This window comes from Balaenoptera physalus, assembly GCF_965194825.1.
Source record: "Balaenoptera physalus genome assembly, chromosome: X".
NCBI classification, from domain to species: Eukaryota; Metazoa; Chordata; class Mammalia; order Artiodactyla; family Balaenopteridae; genus Balaenoptera; species Balaenoptera physalus.
The window spans coordinates 117992390-118018075 of NC_138903.1; the positions used below are offsets into that span (position 1 = coordinate 117992390).

At 40.9% G+C, this 25686-nt stretch overlaps 1 protein-coding gene across 6 annotated transcripts; it reads left to right on the forward strand.

Moving 5' to 3' along the window:
• Window positions 1-25686, forward strand: ZNF449 (zinc finger protein 449). Of its 6 annotated transcripts, XM_082445367.1 has the most exons (6): window positions 1-69; window positions 3689-4138; window positions 5832-6036; window positions 18102-18215; window positions 18412-19032; window positions 21269-25686. In XM_082445367.1, the coding sequence occupies exons 2-6, from the start codon at window positions 3785-3787 to the stop codon at window positions 21364-21366; spliced, it is 1392 nt and encodes a 463-aa protein (XP_082301493.1). In that variant the 5' UTR covers window positions 1-69; window positions 3689-3784; the 3' UTR covers window positions 21367-25686. The 6 variants fall into 6 exon arrangements, with proteins under 6 accessions (XP_082301493.1, XP_082301488.1, XP_082301489.1 ...); XM_082445362.1 differs by having other exon boundaries at window positions 18412-21338; XM_082445363.1 differs by lacking the exon at window positions 1-69 and adding an exon at window positions 81-602 and having other exon boundaries at window positions 18412-21338.

The window sequence follows — 25686 nt, forward strand, 5'->3', positions numbered from 1 at the left end:
CGAAAGCAGAGAGGAATGCACCGGGTAGTTTCGTCGAAGCTCGGTTCTTTACGAGAAGAAAATACAAAGGTAGCTAGGCCACTGTGACCGGGAGCGGAAGATCAGAGTCATTATACCCAGAAAAGTTTATTAAAATGCAAATTCTCGAGTTCATGCGAGATCCAATGAGTACGGGTGTCGGGGTAGAGCGCAGAAATCTGAATTTTTAAGATTCTCGCAAAAACATTCTTCCTAAAAAGAGAGGTTTGAGAATCACTGATACAGTCATAACAGATTTAAGGATGTCCCCAGTCGCTCCGGTTACTCTAGGGCTGACGGGAGAGAAGCCCTCGCTAGGATCTAGAACTGGAGCACGCCCCACCCAGTCCCCGGGAATCTAGAGTCGCTTAAGACCGGAAATGGGATGGCTTCCAAAAGCGGCCTCAGGCCGAGGGGAGACCAAGGAAACTCCCAGCCTCTCCCGCGTCAGCATCCTTAGGGGCCGCGATCTTTAGGCGAGTGGCGTGTAGCCTGCCGGGGGTTGTAGTCCGCAGCGCGGCCGCGCGCCTGCGCCCTGGGCAGCTGCACCCGGTGAGCCTGGGAGAGCCGTGGGCGCTGAGGCGGTGAGTCCCGGAGCGGTCAGAGGGCGTGGCCGTCCCTGGGGCGCGGGCGCGGGGAGCGGGGCTCCCTTCCCGCTCGGGCTGCGCTAACCGGCCGCTTCCAGCCCCGATGCGGGTGCGGGCACGGGAAGGAGCGACGGGCGGCGGGCCCCTGTCCGGCCCGGGTCCCCGCCGCCGCTCCCTGCGACCCGGCCGGGCCTTCCCGGGCTTCTCCGGGGCGGGGAGCGCCCCTCCGGGCGGCGGGACATCCTCCCCGGGGAGCACGCTCGGGCCGCGCCGCGGCCACCCGATTTTGATCCGGCTTTTAGGCTTGTCCCCCTATCCTTTCCGCGAGTGCCCTCTCTTTACACCCTTTTTCATCCACGGGCCCTGTGGGCCGGCTTCATTCAGGAGGCTTTGAGGAGAAGCCATCAGCCCCGGGGTGGAGTGAAGTTTTCCTCCGGAAGGGCCGACGGGGAGAAAGCCGGAGGGTCAAGTCCCTGGTCGGCGTGGTGGAAGGTTGGGGACCGTCCGCGGAGGGCTGCCCAGCTGTGAGGCTGGAGCGCACTCAAGGCGGGTCCGTAGCCCAAACCAGCACGGTCCCTGGATGCCCTCCAGCGACGGTTAGGTGCCTTGGCGGGGTGGGGTGGGAGGAAATAGAAGCTTCCTAGGAAATGAGCTTTCTGAGCGCTTCCTCTGTGCCAGGCACACTGCTGTTCCTTTCCCTACGCTGGGATCCGCCTCAGGAACTTCTATGAAAGAGATGCTGTGATTATCTCGTGTTAGCGACAGAAGCCCTGGGCGTCAGGGCCTCAGAGCTAGCATGTTATCACGAGATGGGTCTGCCGCTGAAGCCCAGGCTGCCATCAAGATAACAGTGCTATGGGGGCAGTGTCCATCTGGGATGACTGGGTGGGATCATGAGCATATTTTTCCTTGTCCCACCACTCCAAGGAAGAGGACAGGTACGTGAGGCGTCCTGGCAAATGCAGACAGAGAGGAGCCACAGCACACGGGGCGGTGGGGGGAGCAGGCACTGGTGTTGAGACCTGTGGGGACATGTACGTGACGGCCTCTGTGACCTCAGAGGCTGCACTCAGAGAACATGTGGATGTTTTGGACGTGAGCAGTGCAGGAGTCTGTAGATTCCAACCTCCTCCCCACTTCCCTCTGGCGTTTACTGTGTCACTTGGGACAAAGTTATGCAGTCCTCCTCAGCCTCAGCTCAGTCCCCTCGTCTGTATTCAGGGCACAGTACCAGAGCCCACCTCCTAACGTTGGGTGAGGGCTAAATGAACCAATACATGTGGGAGGCTTAGAACAGTAGCTGGCACGAGGCGTGATGAATGTGACAGATGTTCTTGGTTATTAATGTAGACCCGATTCCTGCTGGCCTGCCCTGTTGCCATGTGTTTTGCTCATGAGAAAGTCACTTAGAATGCTGTTTCAGGGTGAGGGTCACGGTGATGTTGCCTGAACTACGCAGAACCTCCAGTGGAGAGGAATGAGGGACTGATTGGTGGTTTGCTGTCTTTGCAAGGCATGGCCCTAGCTAAGATGCCCATGGTTGAAGGTGACTAAAGGTTACTCAAAGGTAGATGGACTTTCATGGTTCCTCACCACTGTAAGCATTGCTCCTCCATTTCTTCTGTGGCCCAGCTATATTCAGAAACACAAGACATTTGAAATTAGGCTGGGAGTGGGTTTAAAGGCCACTAAATCTGTAGGGGTTCATTGGGTCCATGGAATTCTAGAGCAGAGCTGTCCAATAGAACTTTCTGCAAAGATGTCTCTTTTTAAAAATTTATATTGGGGTATAGTCGATTAACCATGTTGTGTTAGTTTCATGTGTACAGCAAAGTGAATCTGTTATACATATACATATATCCACTCTTTCTTTAGATTCTTTTCCCACATAGGTCATTACAGAGTACTGAGTAGAGTTCTCTGTGCTGTACTCAGTATTAGTTATCTATTTTATATATAGTAGTGTGTATGTGTCAATCCCAATCTTCCAGTTTATCCCTCCCCCACCCCTTACCCCCCAGTAGCCATAAGTTTATTTTCTACATCTGTAACTGTATTTCTGTTTTGTCCATAAGTTCATTTGTAACCTTTTTTTAGATTCCACATATAAGCGATATCATATATTTGTGTTTGTCTGACTTACTTCACTAAGTATGACAACCTCTAGGTCCATCAGTGTTGCTGCAAATTGCATTATTTCATCCTTTTTTTAATAGCTGAGTAATATTCCATTGTATATATGTACCACACAAAGATGTCTCTTGAGCACTTGAAATGTGGCTAGTATGAATGAGAAATTGAATTTTTAGTTTTAATTAATTTAAACTTCCACATGGGACTATTTTGTTTTTACTGAGGTGTAGTTAATTTACAATGTTGTATCAGTTTCAAATATACAGCAAAGTGGTTCAGATATATATGTATTTGGTCGGCCAAAAAGTTTGTTCGGTTTTAAGTGAAAATAAAAGACACATTTTTCATTTTCACGAGAAACCTTATGGAACAACGTATTCACTATCCAAACGAACTTTTTGGCCAACCCAATATGTACATATATGTATGTGTATATATATATATATATATATATATATATATATACACACACACATACACATATGTGTATATATATATATATATATATATATATATATGTTATTTTTCAGATTCTTTTTCCATTATAGGTTATTATAAGATACTGAGTATAGTTCCCTGTGCTGTACAGTAGGTCCTTGTTGTTTACTTATTTTATGTATAGTAGTGTGTATCTGTTAATCCCAAACTCCTAATTTATCTCTCCCCCGACCCACATGGGACTATTGAATACCGTATTGGATAGCACAGTTCTAGAGAATCCGTGGATGGTCTTGAAGATTTTGTAAACTTTTTGAAATTGAATGCAGAATTTGCTGTGATATGTATCTTTCTAGAAATTGTCCATGACTTTCATCAGATTCTCAAAACCGCCCAAAAGATTATGATCTGCTTCTTTAGGGCTTTGGAGAAAAGTAAGCAAGTTAAGGGAGGTAAGTCTGCCCTATGGTAACCACTGCTGTTTCTCCTTTCTCATTTTGTCCCATCCTCAGCTTGTAGGTGGCTCTGCCCGGAGGATAACACAAAGAAAGAAATTGGAATCTGCCGCTTTGGGACCCAGATAAATTGTACAGCGCTGGAAGGTGGCGATGGCTGTGGCCCTGGGTTGTGCAATCCAGGCCTCCTTGAATCAGGGCTCGGTGTTTCAAGAGTATGATACCGACTGTGAGGTCTTCCGCCAGCGCTTCCGGCAGTTCCAGTACAAAGAAGCAGCTGGGCCTCATGAAGCTTTCAACAAACTCTGGGAGCTCTGCTGTCAATGGCTGAAGCCAAAGATGCGTTCTAAGGAGCAAATCTTGGAGCTGCTGGTGTTGGAGCAATTCCTAACGATTCTGCCCACAGAGATAGAGACCTGGGTGAGGGAACATTGCCCAGAGAACAGAGAAAGAGTTGTGTCACTGATAGAAGACTTACAGAGAGAACTTGAGATACCAGAGCAGCAGGTGAGAAAAGAGGTTGGGATCTTGGGAATTAGACCAAAAGAAGTAGCAGAGGCAGTTGGGACTGGATCAGACATTCTGTCTGGTGCCTCAGGATTTCCCTGCAGGGTTTTCCATTTTTTCCTTCTGCTGGAATTGTCATATGTTTCAGTGATTCTCAACTATTAAACCCAACTCCACTTCTATAACAGATATTTGGTAATGTCCCCTTTACTGTGCTAAAATGAAATTTATAGATAATGTAACCTCCTTACATACACCGAATTAGAAAAAAAATCAATATAATAAGTGCTCTATGGGCCAAATATTGGACAAAGCCTGTTTTTATACAACCCATGAGCTAGTAATGGTTATTACCTTTTTGAAGAGTGGTTTAAAAAAAAAGAAGAGACAACAGACCAATACTACCCACAAAGCCTAGAATATTTACTGTCTGTCTCTTTACAAGAAAATTTTGCCAACCCTGAGTCAAGTAGAGTCTAGAAGGAATATAAAGGAAAAGGAATGTGATTTCTTATGAACTAATAAGCATGTGAGCGTGCACATATTTGGGCCTGACTGCACCAGAACTTCAGGAGGTTGTCATTTGCTTGAATCTATGCACAGACACACTGGGAAGGCGACAGGCAGAACTTCTGACTGATGTGATACAGCTCAAACACTGTGAGCGGTGTTGCTGTTGGTCATATGATTTCTCAAAGTGGCAGACAACTCTTGGTCAGTCCAAACAATAAGTAGTATAGTCTTCATTTGATTTCCAAAGTAATGCTTTCCTAGAGCATTCAAGTCATGCTAAAATATGCAAAAATATTTTGTGTTTATACGACCAACAGGGTGAGGTCCTTGACAGGTTCTTTTTACCTACATGAATGTTTGAGGGAACATTCCTAAATTGTTTGGGAGGTGGAACAATTCTGCCCTGTGAATTATTGGGTTGGCCAAAAAGTTCGTTCTGGTTTTTCCATGTTAACAGCAAAACCCGAACGAACATTTTGGCCAGCCGGATATATAGACTCCCACCTCTGGCTCGTTACATTCTGATAGCCACCACCTGCCATCATAGGCAAAATGCCCCATGTGGGCAGTGGCGCTGGTCTCTGTTCAGAACCATCGAGTGAAACCCATAGCTGAGCACGGGCAGAATCTTTGGGAGAAGAAAGTGTTTGTTGGTGGGCATTAGGGGCACTTCTGCCTGGTGTGTTGATGGGGTCAACTCTCCTTGGAGTCATCCAAGGTTCCCTGTCCCCCTAGGATAGAATGAATTTATGGTTTCCCTTCCTTTCTCCATCTTCTTGGTTTAGCTTACCAAATATATTTTATCTTTGTATGGTCTAGTCGTGCACCACCCAGAACGGTAGCCACTAGCCAGGTGTGGCTCTTGAGCACTTGCAACGTGGCTAGTCCAAATCGAGATGTGCTGTAAGTATAACATGCACAGCACGTTCCAAAAACTTAGTATGAAACAAAAGTCGGTGTAATATCTCGTAACAATTGTTTATATTGATTACATTCTGAAATTATGATATTTTAGATATATTGGGTTAAATACTGTGTGTTATTAAGATCAACTTGACCTATTTCATTTTTTGGTTCATATGGCTGCCGGTACATTTAAAAGGACATGGGTGGCTTGCATTATATTGCTACTGGGCAGGGCTGGTCTGGACTTCAGTGACGGTTCTGGCATTTCCCCCAGCTCGATAGGCAGGAAATGCTCTTGGAAGAACTGGCACCAGTGGGAATGGCACACATACCGCCAAACATCCACCTGGAGTCACCCCCACTCCAAGTAATGGGACCTGCCCCGGAGGTCCCAGTGGCAGAGGCGTGGATCCCACAGGCAGGGCCGCAGGAGCTGAGCTTCGGTGCTGCTGGGGAAGGCCAGCCCTTTCTGGACCCTGGTAAGGCAAGGGTTTTATTTCCTTTCTTTGGTTTCCATTTTGAGAGCTCAAGAGCTCTCCAGGGTTGAGGTTGCTTAGAATACCGATTACCTGATGGAAACAGGCCACTCTGATCAAGAGTAGAAGGAGGAGGGACTTCCCTGGCGGTCCAGTGGTTAAGACTTTGCCTTCCAAATGCAATGAGTGTGGGTTCGATCCCTGGTCAGGGAGCTAAGATCCCACCGGCCCCGCGGACAAAAAAACCAAAACATAAAACAGAAGCAACATTGTAACAAATTCAGTAAAGACTTTAAAAATGGTCCACATCAAAAAACTCAAAAAATAAAAAAAGAGTAGAAGGAGGAAGTATCTCTCTTGGGAATAGCTGGGCACAAAGCACCTTCGATTGAATGGAATTGAAAACCCCTTAAGCTAATGACCCTGCTCAGGAAGCCAATTTTTCTCTTTTCAATGTTTTTTTTATTGTGGTAAAGTACCCACGACCTAAGATTTGCCACCTTAACCATTTTTATGTGTACAGTTCAGTGGTATTGAATACATTTATAATTTTGTGGAGACATTACCAATATCCATCTCCATAACTATTTCCATCTTGTAAAACTGAAACTCTATACCCATTTAAACAATAACTCCCCATTTTTACATTCCACCACCGCCCCCCGCCCCCGGCAACCACCATTCACCTTTCTGTTTCAATGAATTTGACTACTCTGTGTACCTCATATAAATGAAATCATACAGTATTTATCGTTTTGTGACTGGCTTATTTCACTTAGCATAATGTCCTCAGGGTTCAGAATTTCCATCCTTTTAATAGCTGAATAATAATCCTTTGTATGTATATATCACATTTAGCTTATCCATTTTCCATAAACGTATACTTGGGTTGCTTCTACATCTTAGCTATTGTGAATAATGCTTCTGTGAACATGGGTGTAAAAATATCTGTTTGAGACCCTGCTTTTAGTTCTTTTGGGTATATAACCAGAAGTGAAATTGCTGGATCATACGGCATTTCTAGTTTTAATTTTTTGAGGCACTTCCATTCTGTTTTCCACAGAGACTGTACCGTTTTACGTTCCCACCAACTGTGCACAAGGTTTCCAATTTCTCCACATCTTCACCAACACCTGTTATTTTTTTTTTGATAGTAGCATTCCTAATGGGTTTGAGGTGGTATCTCATTGTAGTTTTGATTTGCATTTCCCAAATGATTAGTGATGTTGAACATCTTTTCATGTGCTTATTTACCATTTGTAAATCTTCCTTGGAGAATGTCTAATCAGGTCCTTTGCACATTTTTGATTTTTTTTTGGTGTTGTTGAATTTTAGAGTTCTCTCTATATGCTAGATATCCATCCTTTATCAGGTATATGATTTGCAAATATTTTCCCCATTCAGTGGGTTGCCATCCTGGGGTCTCTAGTACACAAGACAGAAAATCAGTCCCAGGCACCTTGGAGCTTCAGCTCCTATGGATGATTCAGATATGAAAATAGGACTGTAAAATGATGTATTGGAGGGAGTAGGATGCTATGGGAGCTCGTAGGATTGCCACCTAACCAGCTTTGGCAGAGAGGGGAGGCATCCTTGAGGAAGGGGGACCTGGGTAGACACCTACAAGATGGATTGGAGTAAGCCTGCTGAGTGGTGGAAGTGGGGAGGGGAGAGGGCTTTGGACAGAATGGGCAGCCTATGCAAAGGCTCAGAGGGGTAGAGAGCATGGCGTATTTGAAGACTCCCTGCTGCAGTGTGAGGGCGCAGAGGAGAAGCAGAGGAGCCAGAGTTGCATTGAAGAGGCTGGAGAGAGAAGCAGGGTCCTGGATCTTGAAGAACTTTGTCAGCCTTGTTGAGAAGATATGCTTTATTACCAGGGCAGTGGGGAACCACTGGATGTTCTTAAGTAAGGCAGGGATATACACAGATTTGCATTTAGAAGGTCACTCTGGCTACAATAAGAGAGGGAAGACTAGAAACAGCTATCCTGCAATCATCCACCTTAGAGAGGATGATTTTCTGGACTAAGATTGTGTCGGTGGTGGTAGAGAGAAAAAGACCAATTTGAAAGATAGGTAGGAAATAGAAATTATGGGACTTGGTGATTGACTGGGTGTTGGATGAGGAAGAAAAAGAGGTTAAGGATGGTATCCAGGATTCTGGCCAGTGAACTGGGAAGATAGATAATATTATTCACTGACACAGAGAACAGAAGAAGAGGATCAGATTTGGTGGGTCAACGTGAGTTTAGATTTGACCATGTTGACCATGTGGAGTTTGAGGTGTTTGTGGGTCTCTAGAATATTTTAAAATAAAGGTGACAAAAAAGAAAAACCGACAACTACATATGTATGTATATTATGGTCAAAGCAGAACTAAATAATATTGTCATTTACGTTCCAATCTTTACATTACCTATAGTTTATAGTCTGTTTAAAAGTTCTAAAAAATCTGTAATTTTGTATTTATGCCAGCAACAAGTAGTAAAACTTAGCTAGAAATATTTAATGATAAATGTTTTTGCACATGCACTCTCATTCCCCATGTTAATTTGCTCCTCTTAGCAACAGTCCCAGGTACAAAGATCACAGATGATGCCGAACAGCAATGTTGCTCTTGATTGTAATACTTTACTCTTTAAAGCACGGAAATGTCCAGTGTATTCAACAAGGAAGAGATAGAATGAATTAAACAAGTAAAATATACCAGTTTGGAGGAGAGGAAACTACCCCTTTTTCATCACTGTTAAAGTGATATATTATGCTTTGCAAAATGATGCAAGACTTATTGTTCCATAATTTAAAGGTTGCTTATACTTTTACTGGTTTTTTTTTAAATGAAAACATCTTCGGTATATTACATGAAGCACATCATATTGTAGGCTGAGTGAAAAGCACAGGATGCTGGCAGAATAGAAGAACTTTCAAAGTAATGGAAGAGGTCAGTTGATTTTATATTAAAGTTTGGAATGTATTCCCTGTTAGCAAAACATTAAGTTGTTGGGTATATATAAAATGGAAAAAATATATGTATATACACACATATATTCACCTAATGATATTCATTTAATGTGAATACAGAGGGGGTTGGGAAGAGAGAATAAGAGAGAAAGAGGGAAAAGAACTTAAGTAGAAAATATAAAGAGATCTAAGAAGTACATAAGCTTTAAAAAATCCCTTATTTGAATTCAAGCCAGACACACCAGATGTTAGAGATAGGCAAAAATATTAGAATGTCTGCAATAAGAAAGAAAAGATGTGCTGGTCCTAAAAATATAAAGTATACCATGCTTATCTTTGAAAGTCTGGAGTTCAAAATTAGTACACCAAATTTGGAACAATTTTCATTTGCCAAAGCCTCAGGTTTTTAAAATTTAACTGCATGAGCTTACACTAGGAAATTGTATGCAAAATGTCAAAGGTCACATCTTTTTGGTGATGCAGAATATGAGAGATGAAAATTTAAAGTAAAATGTAGGGCAAAAATTGCTGTCCGCAAAGCAACAAAAGAGTCTTGTAACTTAAATTTCTTCAGATTATTCTATTATACTAAATGATGTATCATTAGCTAATATCCAGCCCTAACAATAGTAATGATATTTCTTGGTACAGTGGAGAGTTTATGACATAATGTTTGATAATGGGGCTTAATGAAGTCATTCCCTGAGCCTGGGATGGGGGGAACATTCATCAATCAAGCACCTTCTTTGTTAACCTCAAGTTGCTTTTTCCCTCTTTGTATGAGATAGCTTTTGCTGAATAACAAATTACCCCCCAAAATTTAGTAGCTTAAAAGAAAAAGCACTTATCACTTCACAGTTTCTGAGAGTCAGGAATTTGGGAGTGGTTGACAGGGTGTTTCTGGCTCAGAGCTGCTCATGTAGTTGCTGTCAAGATGTCAGCAGGGGCTGGCAGGAGACCTCAGTTCCCTGCTAAGCAGTCTTCTCCATAGGCTGCCTGAGTGTCCTCACAACAGGGCAGCAGATTTCCCCCAGAACAAACGAATCAAGAGAAAGCAAGGGGGATGCCACAATGTTTTTGATGAACTAGTCACACACCATCACTTCTACCATATTCTATTCATTAGAAGAGAGTCACTAAATCCAACCCACACTTAAGGGGAAGAAAATTAAATTCCACCACTTGAAGGGAAAAATATCAAAGAATTTGGAGCTATATTTTAAAACAACTATGCACCTATGCTTCCCTGTCCCTACTAGCCTTTTACTTTATACTTCAGTTTTTTTAGGTCAGAAAGTAGTTTTTAAATTGAAGTATAGTTGACTTACAATATTGTATTAGTTTCAGGTGTACAACCTAGTGATTCAGTATTTTTATAGACTATACTCCATTTAAAGTTATTATAAAATATTGGCTATATTCCCTGTGCTGTACATTATATCCTTGTATCTTTTTTTTCTTTTTCTGCAGTCAATTTTTCTTGAGTAAATTTCTTCAGTTAATTAGGTCAAATAAAATATACCCATGATGAGTCTCTTGGCTATAACCATGAGGTGAGTTTAACATCCTGGACAACACATTATCATCACTTGGAAACTAAGATTCTAGACTATAAAAGACGGAAGCAATGGTTGAATTTAAGGTAATAGGCTTTGGTTTCTATTTGTAGGACCCTCTTATTTTATACCAACTGACTAGCAATTGATGTTTCTTCTATTGCTGTGAAACCACTCATCCAATGGTAATAGTAGCTACACAGACTAGTCTGCATTGAGGGTGAAGAGAAGAGCCCCCTGACAGAAGTAGAAATTAGAGCCTGCTTTCTGACTGCCATTCAACATTGATTCAAAGCCCTGGAGCCAAGCTATAAAATATACAGTGAGCATCCTTGTGTATATGCAGGTGTCGATAGGATAAATTTCTAGAAGTGGGGTTGATTGGTTAATGGGTATTTAAAACTTTAATAGATATTGTCAAATTGTCCTCCAAAATTGTTGTACCAATTTATTCTCCCACCACAGCATATGAGAGTGCCAAATTCTCCTTGCCTTCACTTATTCTGTATCATCAAAGTGTTTGATCTTTGCTGTATAAAAGTCATAACTGTTATCACCATGTTAGCAGATAGAAGGAGGGCTGATATCTGTGAAAACCTTTTCAGTAAGCGTCCAATTCATTCAGCATCTGTGATGGTATGCTATGGAGTGTGTAAGAGTAGAGGATAGGAACTAACGTCAGAAGGGTGGAAGATGGATCAAGGAATGGTCAGTGGCCTCTGCTGACATGGGTCATGAGCATAGGTTGGGAAATGCAAACTGGTTATAGTGTCAGGAGCAGGGCTCTGAGAGTCCAGGAAGTGGAGGCTGAGTGCACCAGAGGCACAAGGATCTGCATGTTATGTAGGATGTAGGACGACAAGGTGAGTGGGGGGCGAGGTTGGTAGATAATTAAGAAGTTCATCCAAGAAGAAGCTCAAGTATGAGCACATGTTCTCTGTATCCAGAGATGGTGTAAGGTGCAAAGTTAGGTTATTGAGATTTTTCTTCCTTTCTAATATAGGCATTCATAGCTATAAATTTCCCTCTAAGCACTGGTTTTACAGTCCTAAGTTTTCATTTTCATTTCGTTTCCATTTACCTCAAAATACTTCTGATTTCCCTTTTGATTTCTTCTTTGACTGATTGGTTACTTAGGAGTATGTTGTTCAAGTTTGAAATATTTGTGAAGTTCCCAGTTTTCTTTCTGTTATTTATTTATAATTTCATTCCATTTTGGTGGGAGAATATACTTTGTAATTTTGATCCTTTAACAATTTTTTATAAATTTTTATTCATTTATTTATTTTTATTTTTGGGCTGCATTGGGTCTTCTTTGCTGCGCGCGGGCTTTCTCTAGTTGCGGCAAGCGGGGGCAACTCTTCATTGCGGTGTGCGGACTTATTGCGGTGGCTTCTCTTGTTGGGGAGCACGGGCTCTAGGTGCATGGGCTTCAGTAGTTGTGGCACGTGGGCTTCAGTAGTTGTGGCATGCAGGCTGTAGAGCGCAGGCTCAGTAGTTGTGGTGCACGGGCTTAGTTGCTCCGCGGCATGTGCGGTCTTCCCGGACCAGGGCTTGAACCTGTGTCCCCTGCATTGGCAGGCGGATTCTTAACCACTGCGCCACCAGAGAAGTCCCCTTTAACATTTTTGAACATTTGTTTTATGGTATAGTATCTCAACTGTCCTGTAGAATTCTCTCTGTGCACTTGAGAAGCATGTATATTCTGCTGTTGTTGGTTGGAGTGTTCTATACATGTCTGTGATGTTTAGTTGGTTTATGGTAATTTTTAAGTCTTCTGTTGTTGATCTTCTGCCTAAATTTCCTATCCAATAGTGCAAGGACATATTGAAGTCTCCAACTATAACTATTCAATTGCCTATTTCTTTTACTATTTCTGTCCATTTTTTCTTCATGTATTTTGGTATTCTGTTATTAAGTGCACATATGATTATAATTGTTACATCTTCCTGATGGATTGATTCTTTTATCATTATAAAATGATTCTCTTTATCTCTAATAACTTTTTTGTTTTAATGTCTATTTTGTCTGATATTAATATAGTCATTCTAGCTGTCTTGTGGTTACTACTTGCATGATATATCTTTTTCCATTCTTTTACATTCAATCTATTTGTATCTTTGAATCTGAAGTGTGTCTCCTTAGACAGCATATAGTTGGACTTTTAAAAATCCAGTCTGACAATCTCTGCCTTTTGATCGAGTTGTTTAATTCATACCATTTAATCTTATTTTTGATATGGTTGGATTTATATCTGCTATTTTACTTTTTGTTTTTGTATGTGTCTCATATCTTTTTTGCTCCTCTATCCCTCACTTACTGCTTTCTTTGACACTAATATTTTGAATGTAACATTTATGTACTTTAATGAATTTTCACTATTTTTAAAGTTATTTCCTTAGTGGTTACTCTAGGATTTATTATGTACACCTTAACTTATCATAATCAGCTTTGGATTTATACTAACAATGTCAGTGAGCTATAGAAATATTTCTCCTATGTAACTCTATTCCCTTTTTTCCCTTTTGGGGTGTTACTATCATACATATTATATCAAAAATGTTACAAACTCAACAATATCTTGTTATAGTTATTACTTTATATAATTTTAAGACTTTTAAAGGAGCTGGGAGAAGAAAGGAAAACAAGTATATGTTATAGCTTTTGTTATATTAACATTATTTATCATTTCTGATTTTCTTCATTTTTCCTGTGGATTCAAGTTACTAACTGGAGTCATTTCTTTAGCCCAGTACAGCTTTCTCCTACCCACTTCATTTGTGCTGTTATTGGCAAATATAATACATTTCTATATGTTATTTGCCCAACAATATACTACATACATACTGTTTTATATAATTGCTTTTAAAATCTTTTAAGACAAGAAACAGAAATTTGTATTTGTACTATCTTTTATAATTAAATAATTACCCTTACTTGTGCCCTTTGTTTTTCCGTGTGGATTCAGGTACTGTTTGGGATCACTTGCTTTCAGACTAAGGAACTTCCTTTAGTGTTTCATGTTAGGCAAGTCTGCTACCAATGAATTCTCATCAGTTTTTGTTTATCAGAAATGTTATTTCATATTCATTTTCGAAAGATAGCATTTCTGGATATAAGATTCTTGGTTGACAGTTTTTATTTTTCTTTGAACACTTTGAATATATTATTCCCACTGTCTTCTGGCCTCTGTTGTTTCTGATGAGAACTCAGCTTTTAATCTTGCTAGGGTTCCCTTGTAAGTGGCAAGTCATTTTTCATTTGCTGTCTTTCAAGGTTTTTTCTTCTTATTTGGCTCTTAGGATTTTTACTCTGATATGTCTGTTTGTAGATCTCTTTGTAGTTATTGTACATGGAATTTATTGAACTTCCTAGATGTGTATATTGATATTTTTAAATACATTTGGGGAGTTTGGGGCCATTATTTCTTCGAATATTTTTTCTGCTCCTTTCTCTCACTCCTCTCCTTCTGGTTCTCTCATTATATATCTGTTGGTGCACTTAATGGTGCCGCACTTTTCTCTGAGACTCCATTCATGTTTGTTTCTTCATTCTTTTCTGCCTCTGTTCTTTTCATAGCATAACCTCTATTGATCTGTCTTCGAGTTCAGCAATTCTTCTGACAGTTCAGATGTACTCTTGAGCCACTGTAGTGAATTTTTCATTTCAGTCATTGTACTTTTCAACTCCAGAATTACCACTTGATTCTGTTGTCAAACCCAAGTTTTTGTGCCTGACACACAGTGAGGCCAAACAAACAGAAATGTCGGAGTTTGGAGCAAAGAAAGGTTTATTGCAGGGCCAAGCAAGGAGAACAGGTGGCTCATACCTAAAAGACCTGAACTCCCTGATGGGTTTCAGGGAAGAGTTTTTAAAGGCAACATTTGGAGTGAGGGCTGCAGGGTGCATGACTTTCTTCTGATTGGTTGGTAGTGAGGTAGCAGAGTGATGTTTCAGGAATCTCAGTCATCAACTTTCTGACCAGTCTGGGGTCTCAGAAGGTAGTTACCATCCTCCACCTGGGTGGGGAACCTTAGCTCCTGCAGAACAACTCAAAGATATGTATCAGATTATTTTATACACACACACACACACACACACACATATGTATATCTCCCTTGAGGAGGAACTAGGACTCTGTTTACTGAACTATTGTTTCTTGACTGCTTTTCCTTTGTTTCTGCATTCCCTCACTTCCCTAATTAGTAACTGCTTGAATTTGCTCTTTGGAAGTCAGGGAAGGCCTAGGAGACTAAAGCCTTTTTCTACAAACAAGAAATGGAGGACACAGAGAGTCCTGCTTGGTTTCAATCCCCCCTTTGCATTGATACTCCTCAATCCTGAGGGGGAACAGGTGCCAGACAAGAAAGGGAATAAAATTTGGGATAGAGAGGTTAATCATAAACTCAGCAGAGGAACTCAGTTTTAGGGGGACTCTGTTTCAATTATTTTTTAAAATAATTTCTATCTATTTATCGATATTTTTTAAATTTAATTATTTATTTATTTTTGGGCTGCGTTGGGTCTTCATTGCTGCGCACAGGCTTTCTCTAGTTGTAGTGAGCAGGGCCTACTCTTTGTTGCGGTGTGCAGGCTTCTCATTGCACTGGCTTCTCTTGTTGCGGAGCACGGGCTCTAGGCGTGCAGGCTTCAGTAGTTGTGGCATGCGGGCTCAGTAGTTGTGGCTCACGGGCTCTAGAGCACAGGCTCAGTAGTTGTGGCGCACGGGCTTAGTTGCTCCACAGCATGTGGGATCTTCCTGGACCAGGGCTTGAACCCGTGTCCCCTGCATTGGCAGGCGGATTCTTAACTACTGCGCCACCAGGGAAGTCCGTATTTATCAATATTCTCTATTTGATGTGATGTAATGTCATCATAATTTACTGTACTTCTTTAATCATGGTTTCCTTTAGTCCTTGAAACATATTCATAATGGCTACTTTGAAGTCTGTTAAATTAGATATCTAGTCACTTTCATAGGCAGATCCTGTTGCCTGCTCTTTTTTTTTTTCCAGTGTAGGGGTCATACTTTCCTGTCCACATACATGTCTTGTTTTTTATTGGAAACTGGACATTTTAGATTACATACTGTAGCAACTGTGTGTCCTTCTTCTCACTCTCCAGAGTTTATTTATTTGTTTGGTGAGTGGCTGGATTATTTTAGTGAACTCTAGTTCACCCTGCAATATTAAGCATTTGATATTGCCCTCATGGAGCACAGCCTTGGGTGTGCACATAGTCACCCTGGAATGACAGTAGTTTTTGCAGGGCTTTCTTTGGCTGTCTCTTGCCCTGACCAGACCCAGCTACTAATTGCCAGCTAATTGCTCTATTGCATTCAACAATGCCCTGGAGCATAAATTGCTCTGTAGACTAATTCAATCAAATTCAGACACCTTAGATGGGCTAGTTCCTGAGGTCAGTTTTTGAGATTTGTTCTGATCCCAGGAGGGCTCCTCCCAGCTGTCTCTTTCCCCAGTTCTCTTCTGCAAACTAGTCAGCCTACAGTTTAGTGTGTATATGCAATAAGTCTATCACTCTTTCCAATTGCCTTTCATTACAGCCTCCACTCTTTTTGAGCGTATCCTTAGGCTTGAACATCTCCTCTCTCTCTTGGAAATGAAGTCAGTTTCTTTGAGAAGACTTTAGGAGCTACCTCTTTTAAGGCCTGCTTGTCCTCCCAGGCCAAATCTCTGATGCATGGCTCTGGAGCTGGAGGTGGGGACAATAATGTGCTTATCTCTGAGTCACATTGCCACTTTAGGAGCTGAGCACTAAGTCTGAGCCTCAGGTCTTCTTGACTTGCCTCTCCAGGCAAGAAACCACTGCCTTACAATCACAGTTGCCTTACAAAACCACAACTGCCTTGCAAGGGCAATCAGTGCCCTAGTATTCTCAGCAATACTACACCCGAGGTAGATAGATCCTCTATCCCACCAGTGGAGACTGGGTAGATGAAAGGAGCCCTCACCTCTCAGCCACAGTGGCCTGGAATTTAGACTCAACAGTAGATAGCTGAGGGTAGGGTGACAAATGCTGGGGTCCTGCCCCTCCCAGGAAGATATCCCTCTGAATGGGAGCTGGGGGAAAGAGCGCCCCAGGCTCTTGGCTATGCCAATCTGGAGTGGAGCTGGGAGAGGGACTAAAGAGAACAGTTTTGGTTTAAATACGTAAGACTCTTGCTGTTCTCTATAAATTTTAGCAGAGTTTTTAAAATATTGGGCTGGCCAAGAAGTTCATTCAGGTTCTTCTGTAACAGCGTATGGAAAACCCGAATGAACTTTTTGGCCAACCCAATAGATGTTTCCTAATTTTCTAGACTTTGAATGTTTCTTTGTTATTTTTAGTAATTTTCACCAGTTTCATTAGGAAATAGGTCTGCAAAGCTCCTCATGGTATCTTGTTGGAAGTCTGTCTCCCTCCCTGCATTTAGATTATAAATTAGTGTTTCACACCTAGGCCTTTGCTACTCTCTCTGCTTATTTCAAGTTTCAGTTTGCTCCTACTTTTATGTAATCGCAGCTTTCCTTTGATCTATGAACTCCATTTTTATTTGACCTCGGTCTCATTACCCTCTCATCCTATTCTTAGCTTTGAAACCCAAACAAAAACAATATAGTGAATTTAAACAGAATTTTATTTGCAACGCATTTTTGTTTCTTAATCTTAAAAGGTCCTTTTTTCCATGAAAATATAAAATAAGGTATTTTAGTCCACTTCCTATGTTTTGATATGTTTTAAATTTTAAAGTTTCATCAAATTACCTTGCTGATATTATTTTAATGATGCTAATATTTAAACATCATGCTGCATTTCGATCTCAGATGAGCCACTTCCAACCCAAACTTGATGGCAGACCGGTTAACTTGGTCAGAGCAGAGGAAGGCGAGGAAGGGGTGTGGAGAGAGGATGGGAGTCAGAGTGGCTCTCCTCAGTGAGGAGAGGGTGGTAGGACACAGCAGAGCACTGAGTGTAGAAACTTCTCTGGTTGTCCTTAGCTTGACAGTGAGAAACACTCTTTGATGGTTACTTGGGTTAATTTCAAGAGGATCCACTTCTAGTCTTCAGCTGAAACAAGCATAAAGACTGCTTTTCTGGTTGCTAACCCAGTCAGTTTCCATTATAATTTGAAAATCTCAACTGAAATTATTCCAGTAAGCAGTTGTATAACTTCTGGCTTTACCTCTCTCTCTCCACGCAGTACTCAATAACAGCATTTCTCAGTTTTAATGTGCCAAAACTTTATGAAGATTTACTTCATATTTTGGCTCTAACCTAAATAAATCTATTATCAAAATAGATACAGTAGCAATTTATTGTATTGATTTCTGCACAGAATTGATTTACTCCCTTTCCATAGGTTAGAAGAGAATAGGCTTGTTTTGTTCTTATCTTAAAGAAAAAAAAGACTCTTGCAAGAGATTCCAGATGACATAATAGTAGTTGAGGAGGAAGTAGATATTAAGGGCCATATGTCCAAGATATAAGCCTGAACTCTGGAAAAATCTTTGATGACCTAAACTATTATGCTTCTCATCTTTCTTCTGGCCAGGATATCCAATACCAAAACTCGACGTGAGCTTTCCATTGGAGCATAGAGAAGAGGCATGGGTGAAGGAACTACAAGATTCCAAAGAAATTAAGCAATTACTCGATTCCAAGTTAGGTAAGTAATCATTCATTGGTAACACAGAAGAAAGAAAAGAAAAAAAATCAACTTTGAACAAGGTAAAGAGTTTTGGATTCTATTGTACTTAAGAATGTCTCTATTTCTACTGGTGGTTTAATATAACTCTTCATTTTCCCTCATGTTCTTTTCAATGTGGGACACAGTGACATCTGCATTCTGTTTCTTCTCTCAGGTTTTGAGATCGGGATAGAAAATGAAGAAGCTACTTCAGAAAAACAGAAAAAAATGGAGAATATGTATCCATTTATTGTTACTTTAGAGGGGAATGCTCTTCATGGCCCCATCTTGCAAAAAGACTATGTACAGTTAGAAAATCAATGGGAAACCCCCCCAGAGGATTTACAGAGAGATTTAACAAAACTTGTAGAGCATCAGAACCCCTCAGCAGGAGAGAAACCTGAGAGCTCCAACTTGGAAGAACCCCTCAACCCTAGACCCCATAAGAAAAAGAGTCCAGGAGACAAACCTCACCGATGTTCTCAGTGTGGGAAATGTTTTGCTCGGAAGTCACAGCTTACAGGGCACCAGAGAATTCATTCAGGAGAGGAACCTCATAAGTGCCCTGAATGTGGAAAAAGATTCCTTCGTAGTTCAGACCTTTACAGACACCAACGACTTCATACGGGGGAGAGACCCTATGAATGCACGGTGTGTAAAAAGCGATTCACTCGGCGGTCACACCTTATAGGGCACCAGAGAACCCATTCTGAAGAAGAAACATATAAATGCCTTGAGTGTGGGAAAAGCTTTTGTCATGGATCAAGTCTTAAAAGACATCTGAAAACTCATTCAGGTGAGAAACCTCATAGATGTCATAATTGTGGGAAAAGTTTTAGTAGGCTGACAGCTCTTACTTTGCACCAGAGAACTCACACTGAAGAGAGACCATTTAAATGTAATTACTGTGGGAAAAGCTTTAGACAGAGACCAAGCCTTGTTATTCATTTAAGAATTCATACAGGGGAGAAGCCATACAAGTGTAGTCATTGTTCTAAAAGCTTCAGACAGAGAGCAGGCCTTATTATGCACCAAGTCACTCACTTTAGAGGTCTTCTTTAAGGATTGTTAAAGGAAACAAGTCCTACAGAGATTGACAGTAACTCAAAAAACAAAATCTTAAACCTGCAGCATCCTGTTTGCCTTGGAAGAATTTTTTTGTTTGAGCTTATAAGAACAGCTTTTTTTTTCTACTTTAAAAACCCATCTTCCAAGTCATATGAATTCTAGAGTATCCATCTACTCTTGCAGTTTTCCTAGATTTGATTTATTCTGTCTCTACAACTCTTATTTTTTTATTACATTGAAAAATTTTGTGAACCAAGCCAACCGTATCATAGATGTAAGCATAAAAATAATGGCAGTCCTTTTCAGGGTAGGGTCAACTAATGGATAATCATATTTATCTGACATATCTATTATAGCAGCACCATAATTATTCTGCTGTCATTATTAAAGGTGATTATATTAGTTTAAAGCTTTATATGTGTCCCAAGTGGCAAGAAAGGAGACAGTGTATTTTATGAAATAATGAAAATGTGTTAGGAACACATGGATGAAGACGATTTCATTTGCCTGGTATGAACTGGGTTCTTTCCATTGAAAATTTTATTTTTGAGGAAATTAGAATTTTAATCTTTACTTTTGAATTTTGCAAAGTTGGCTAGTCTGCTTAGTTGCAGCCTGGGGTGATGCCGCTTAGAGCTGAGTATTGATTTGATGATTTATTTTGTTCCCAGAATAAGTCAGCTCTTTGTGGAAGAACCCATTTGACAGTTGAAGTTATACAAGTGGAATCTAATTTAATTTAGATTGACTGAGGAACCAGTGTCCATTGCTTTTCACTCTCCTTTGCTATCCAACTATGTATCTCTCAGTGCTTTTGAATTTTACCCATCCTTTAATTCAGTGTCTCCCTAAGTGTGTGTCATAGAACACCTAGTTCTACAAGATAGTCTGCAAATAAGTTTGGGCATCACTTCCTGCTGTTTCTGCTTTGTAGATTCACAGCGCACATCAGCATGTAAGAATTCTGAGAGGTCCTCTGGTAAAGGCAGAAAAAGCACCTCTTTTGGCTCAGTGTTTTACAGTCCTGTTTGAGCCCAGAACCCTTTTTCATGTATACCCAGTAATGACCCACAGAGCTAGTATTCTTCAAATATTCTTTGGAACACACTGCCTTTAACAGATATTTCTATAGCTATCTGTATAGTCTGATTGTTCCCAAGCCTCGTTATCTCCAGTTGTCTCAAGGGTGTTATGAAAAACTCTTTAAACTTATATGTTTTTTATGTAACACACACACACATTATTTAAGGAGGTGAAGGTCACTAATTCAGATATTTATACGTTGCTCAGTGATTCACAGCCTCTTTGAATTTTACTTATAATCTCACACACACACACATTGCTACTTATATAAATGTTCTCATATAATAGTGGTAATGACTCAAGTTCCTGTAGCAAGGGAAGAACTCTCTTTGTCAGGTAAAGCTGTTAATACATGAAAATATTCATTCAGCCTAGTTCCTTGTTGTAAAATACAAGAAAGAGGACATTCAAGTATTTCGCCTTTATGAGAATACCAGTCATCCTTTCCTTAAACTAGAATTACGGAAAGAATATTTTTTTCTATTCCATTGAAGTTCTTGGAAGTGATATTTAATATAAGCATTTTGGGGGTATCTACAATGTGCCTAACTAGTCCTGTTCTAGGCTTAATGAAAACTAGTAAAGAAATTAATTCATAAAGAGTTTATAATATCTTTAGTTAAACAAGAGTTGGGAAACAAATGGAGAGCAATGCAAGAGAGTTTGTAGTTAAGTGCCAAATCATATTAAGTGCTAGAGCCAGGATGTGTCTTTCATTTTTGTCATCTAGGTCCCAGTATGATGCTGCTATAAGTTTGGGGTTAAAATTGAGATCCCAGTAGCAATAAACATGGAACATGGGAGGAGTCTGAATGTAGAGGTGAATAATACCGAATGTAATGGCTTCTCTTTTCTCTCTTGTGGAATTGCATTCAATCCAGGACAGTGCCTTAGAATGGATGTGCCCAACTGCTCTGTATCTATGCAATATTTTAATAAAGTGGAAATGTATGTGCCCTTCCTGCTTCAATCACATTAACTAATTGTTTGAACAACTTAGAGATGCTTCCCTGAGCAGTGGCAACAAGCCCCATGATGGACTCCTGCCCCCAACCTCAGTTGGAATCACTTTACTCCCATGGCGCTGGGTTTATGTATCAGTTTCAGCATTTAATGCAATCAATTTAGCTAGTAGTGTTAGTTGCAGTCATAATATGAGCTGTATCATCTATATCATAAACACACATGACTGGATTTTACAGGGTAGAGAACATCTATTATCCATTTCTTTGTCATAGTGTCTTGTATATAATAAGCACTAATAAATATTTGTGGCATTGAATCAAGAATTATGTGAAATAGTCCTTGGAAACATATCATAGTTAAAACATGGTGTGGATGTGCCTAATTATACTTCTGAGCATTTCAAAAAGATAAGGGCAAAATACAGTACGTACCTCCTAAGTATTACGAATGGCAAAACACAGTACCCACCTCATAAGTACTATGAAGATTAAATGAGATATATTTTTTCAGGCCCTACACAGTGTACACTTTCAATAAATATCCAGCATATCGTATCTTAAGTATTTGTTGTTTAATGATAAAAGCATTTAAGGCTATGGATTTTCCTCTAAATATGTCTTTAGTCACATTCCGTACTTTTTATATATAATGCTTCTATTAGCCAGGATTCTCAGAAAAACAGGTAGGATGGGTAGATGGATATATATATACACACACATACATATACATATGTGTATGTATTTATATATATATAAAATTAGATTTATTATAGAACTTCACTCATACAGTTATGAAGATTGACACATCCCATAATCTGCCGTCTGCAAGCTGGAGGACCAGGAAAGCTGGTGGTGTAATTCAGTCCAGGTCCGAAGATGTAAGAACCAGGGGAGCCAATGGTTTAACTCCCAGTCCAAGGCCAAAAGCCTGAGAATGGGGGGTAGGGGGAGAGCTGCAGGTGTAGGTCCCTGAGTCTAAAAGCCAGAGATAGATAACTAATGAGAACCTACTGTATAGCACAGGGAACTCTACTCAGTGCTCTGTGGTGACCTAAATGGGAAGAAAATCCAAAGAAGAGGGGATTTATGTATACGTATAACTGATTCACCTTGCTGTACAGCAGAAACTAACAACATTGTAAAGCAACTCTACTGCAATAAAAATTAAAAAAATAAATAAAAGCCAGAGAACCAGGAGCTCCAATGTTCAAGGGCAGGAAAAGATGGACATCCCAGCTAAAGAAGAGAACGAGGGAATTCGCCCTTCCTCTGCCTTTTTCTTCTATTCAGGCTCTCAACAGATTGGGTGATGCCTACCCACATCGGTGAGGGCGGAACTCTTTACTCAGTCACTGAATGAATGCACATCTCTTCTGAAAACACTCTCACAGACACGCCCAGAAATAATGTTTTACCAGCTATCTGGGAATCCTTTAGCCCAGTCAATTTGGCACATAAAATTAACCGTCACAATGTTATTATTGATGACTTCAAAATTATTTATTATCACAGTTTTCATTATAATTCCTCTTTGACCCAAGAACTGTACAATATTGCCATTTTCCTCTTCAGTTTTGGTTCTCCTGCGCTGTGATTAGAAAATGAGGTTCACTCTATTTCTACATTTAAAGTTCATTTAGGTTTTTGAAAAAGACACATACTTGACAAAATATGCTAAGTGTCCTAAAAACCCTAGAGAATCAGGATTCTATTTGTAAGGCACAAATTTAGAATACAGCCTTGGACCTCTAAATTATTTTAATGTCTTTGGCAATGCCCTTGGTGTTTGTGAAGAGGCAGTAGCTTAGAGGAGATTGCCTTCCTCCCCGTTTGGCCCCCCTGCAATTTTGTACTCCCCATTCCCTTGGTAAGAGTTTTATTGGGTCCATTTTATGGATGTTATATGGCGATTGTTAACAGCTGTCCAGCTATCAAGGCTGGCCCTAAAAGCAGGAGGCTAAAAGACCTCGGAGAGACTTACCCTTTCCCAGCCAGACTGAGAAAACTCTCCCTCGGGATTCCACAGTGGTCTGTCCTGAAAGCAGCGAGGACCTGCAATGGGCACTTTGAGGTTTCTGCGACAGTGGCCCTCCTGAGTCAGCAGGGATTGCTTCCCAGTGTGCTGGCGAGGTTGTCTAGGGAACAGACAGGTGAATCAGTGCCCAACTGGCTCACCATCAGGTGGGGGAACAGAGACATGAAGCTTTGTCCTCTTGCACCTGCATCACCGTAACATTCTGAAAAGAAACAGTCTTAGGCACTTCCAGGAAACTGCATGCTCTTTCTTTCTGCAACCCTCTCTCATTTCTAGCCCAGTGTATAAACTGAACATTCTTAGAAAGAACCAAAGCTTACACTTCAGCCTTGGGCAGCTCCTGCTTCTTTTCGAGTCCTCTGTAACAGATATGGAACAGACGGGAAGAGAGCTCATCTCTTAGTCTTTCTTCAGCATCAATAATCAGCTTAGTCCCCCATTTCTGGAAATATAACTCCTGGGATTGGAGGCTGGGGGGGTTAAGTCCTTTCCTCACCAGAGTGATGCGTAAGTTAGTCACTATCTAGTCTTTTTCAACTTGCATTGTCAAACAGGACTTCTCAGAGGTCTAGCATGGCCTAAGTTCACATTTTTTAAGGATCAGAAGGTATTAAAATGTCATATCTTTCCTCTGAGCGAGTGAAGCCCATCACAATCCCCAACATGATACACTGATTTTCAAAAACAAAATTTTATCTCCAAGGATTACCTGGAAACCTGATTCATATATTAGAGAACCAGTTTACATTCAAAATATATATAACTCCGGAGTCACTGAAGAATTCCTCTAGATGTTTATTAGAAATAAGCAATGTTAGTAGTCCAGGTTGATTGTATGCGACCACTTACTGCTGCCCTCAGAGTTTCCTTTCAACACAACAATGATGAGTTCGTCTGTGGTCTTCCCTCTCCTGGATACTCTTAGTGTCTTAACCTTTCATTGTGGCCTGCATTTTGAAGTGCTTAGTGCTAAAGGGAATGTTACCAAACTCAGGTTGGGCTGTTCACCACTTGAAAAGTCAATAGTAAAGAGACAAGAGTTGGTTGGAAAGGAAAAGTTGCTTTAATCATGAAACCGGCTACCCAGGGAGAAGGTGGAATCCCAAAACCAACTCCAAAGGTTCTGCTCAGTCATGAAAGTTTTTAAAGGGAAAAAGGGGAAATAATCTCAGTTAATCATTAAGGTAGAGGGTCAGATTCTTCGTCATTTTTCTGTTGCGTGCAGATCTGCTGACTTGTGATCTTCCTTTGGATGCTATCTTGTCCACGTGGTTCGCCTGCAAATTTGCTAACGGGGAAACTAGGGGTAGGGGGTCAGTCATTCTTCAACTATTTAATTCTTCATTCTTACTCCTTAGAATCTGGGAAATGACTCAACACGTTAGGGAAGGCATTGTGTACATTCAGAAGAGCATAAGTCAGGAGTTAGTTAGATTAAATGTTGCCTAGTGATCTCATTTTTATAACTAAGGGAAACAGAGATGGACAAACAGAAAAAGGGCAAAAGAGCTGCTTACAGGAAGATTGTGCAGGATGAATAATATTCTGTACTTCACACCACACTTTATATCCCTTAAACCACTTGCTTCTTCATACTCTCTTTCAAAACACAATACCTTTCGGCTCAGTCTTACCAAAGCCCCTGCTCTGACTCCTACATACACTGACCCAGATTGGACGCCCCTAGAGAAGTCAAAAGCATGAAATAGAGAAGCCGGACCACCCTTCTTCATGCAACTTCACGCTTATCCTTCAACTACTCCAGCTGCTGAAAAGCTATAGAAATTAAAGAAATCTCCCTGTGTTGTGTGTGCAGCACCTTCCTTGAGAGCGATGAGGTCAAGCCAAGCTGCTCCCCTGTCCAGCTCAGCAAGCTTCGGGTTCCATTCAGACCTCCTTCTTCACATACTGAGCTCTGAACAATAGACTCTCCAAGCTTCCGGAATTCCCTGGCAATCCAGTGGTTAGGACTCGGCGCTTCCACTGCAGGGGTCACAGGTTCGATCCCTGGTTGGGGGACTAAGATCCCGCAAGCTGCGGGGCGCAGCCAGGAAAAAAAAGAAAAAGAAAAGAATCTCCAAGCTTTGTAGTCTGGTTTTCCACTTAGAGAGCATTATCTTAACTTTCCCACACCACTACAGTCCGATTCACCTCTCTAAAGGCCACCAAGATTAAGAGCATCAACTAGCCCTTGGATTAATATATGCAGCTGTACCAAGACCCATATACAAGGGGAGAGGTCACCCATATTGGTAAAGGTGGGACTGAAAGTTCAATTCTTCTATGCGATGCCAGGAAT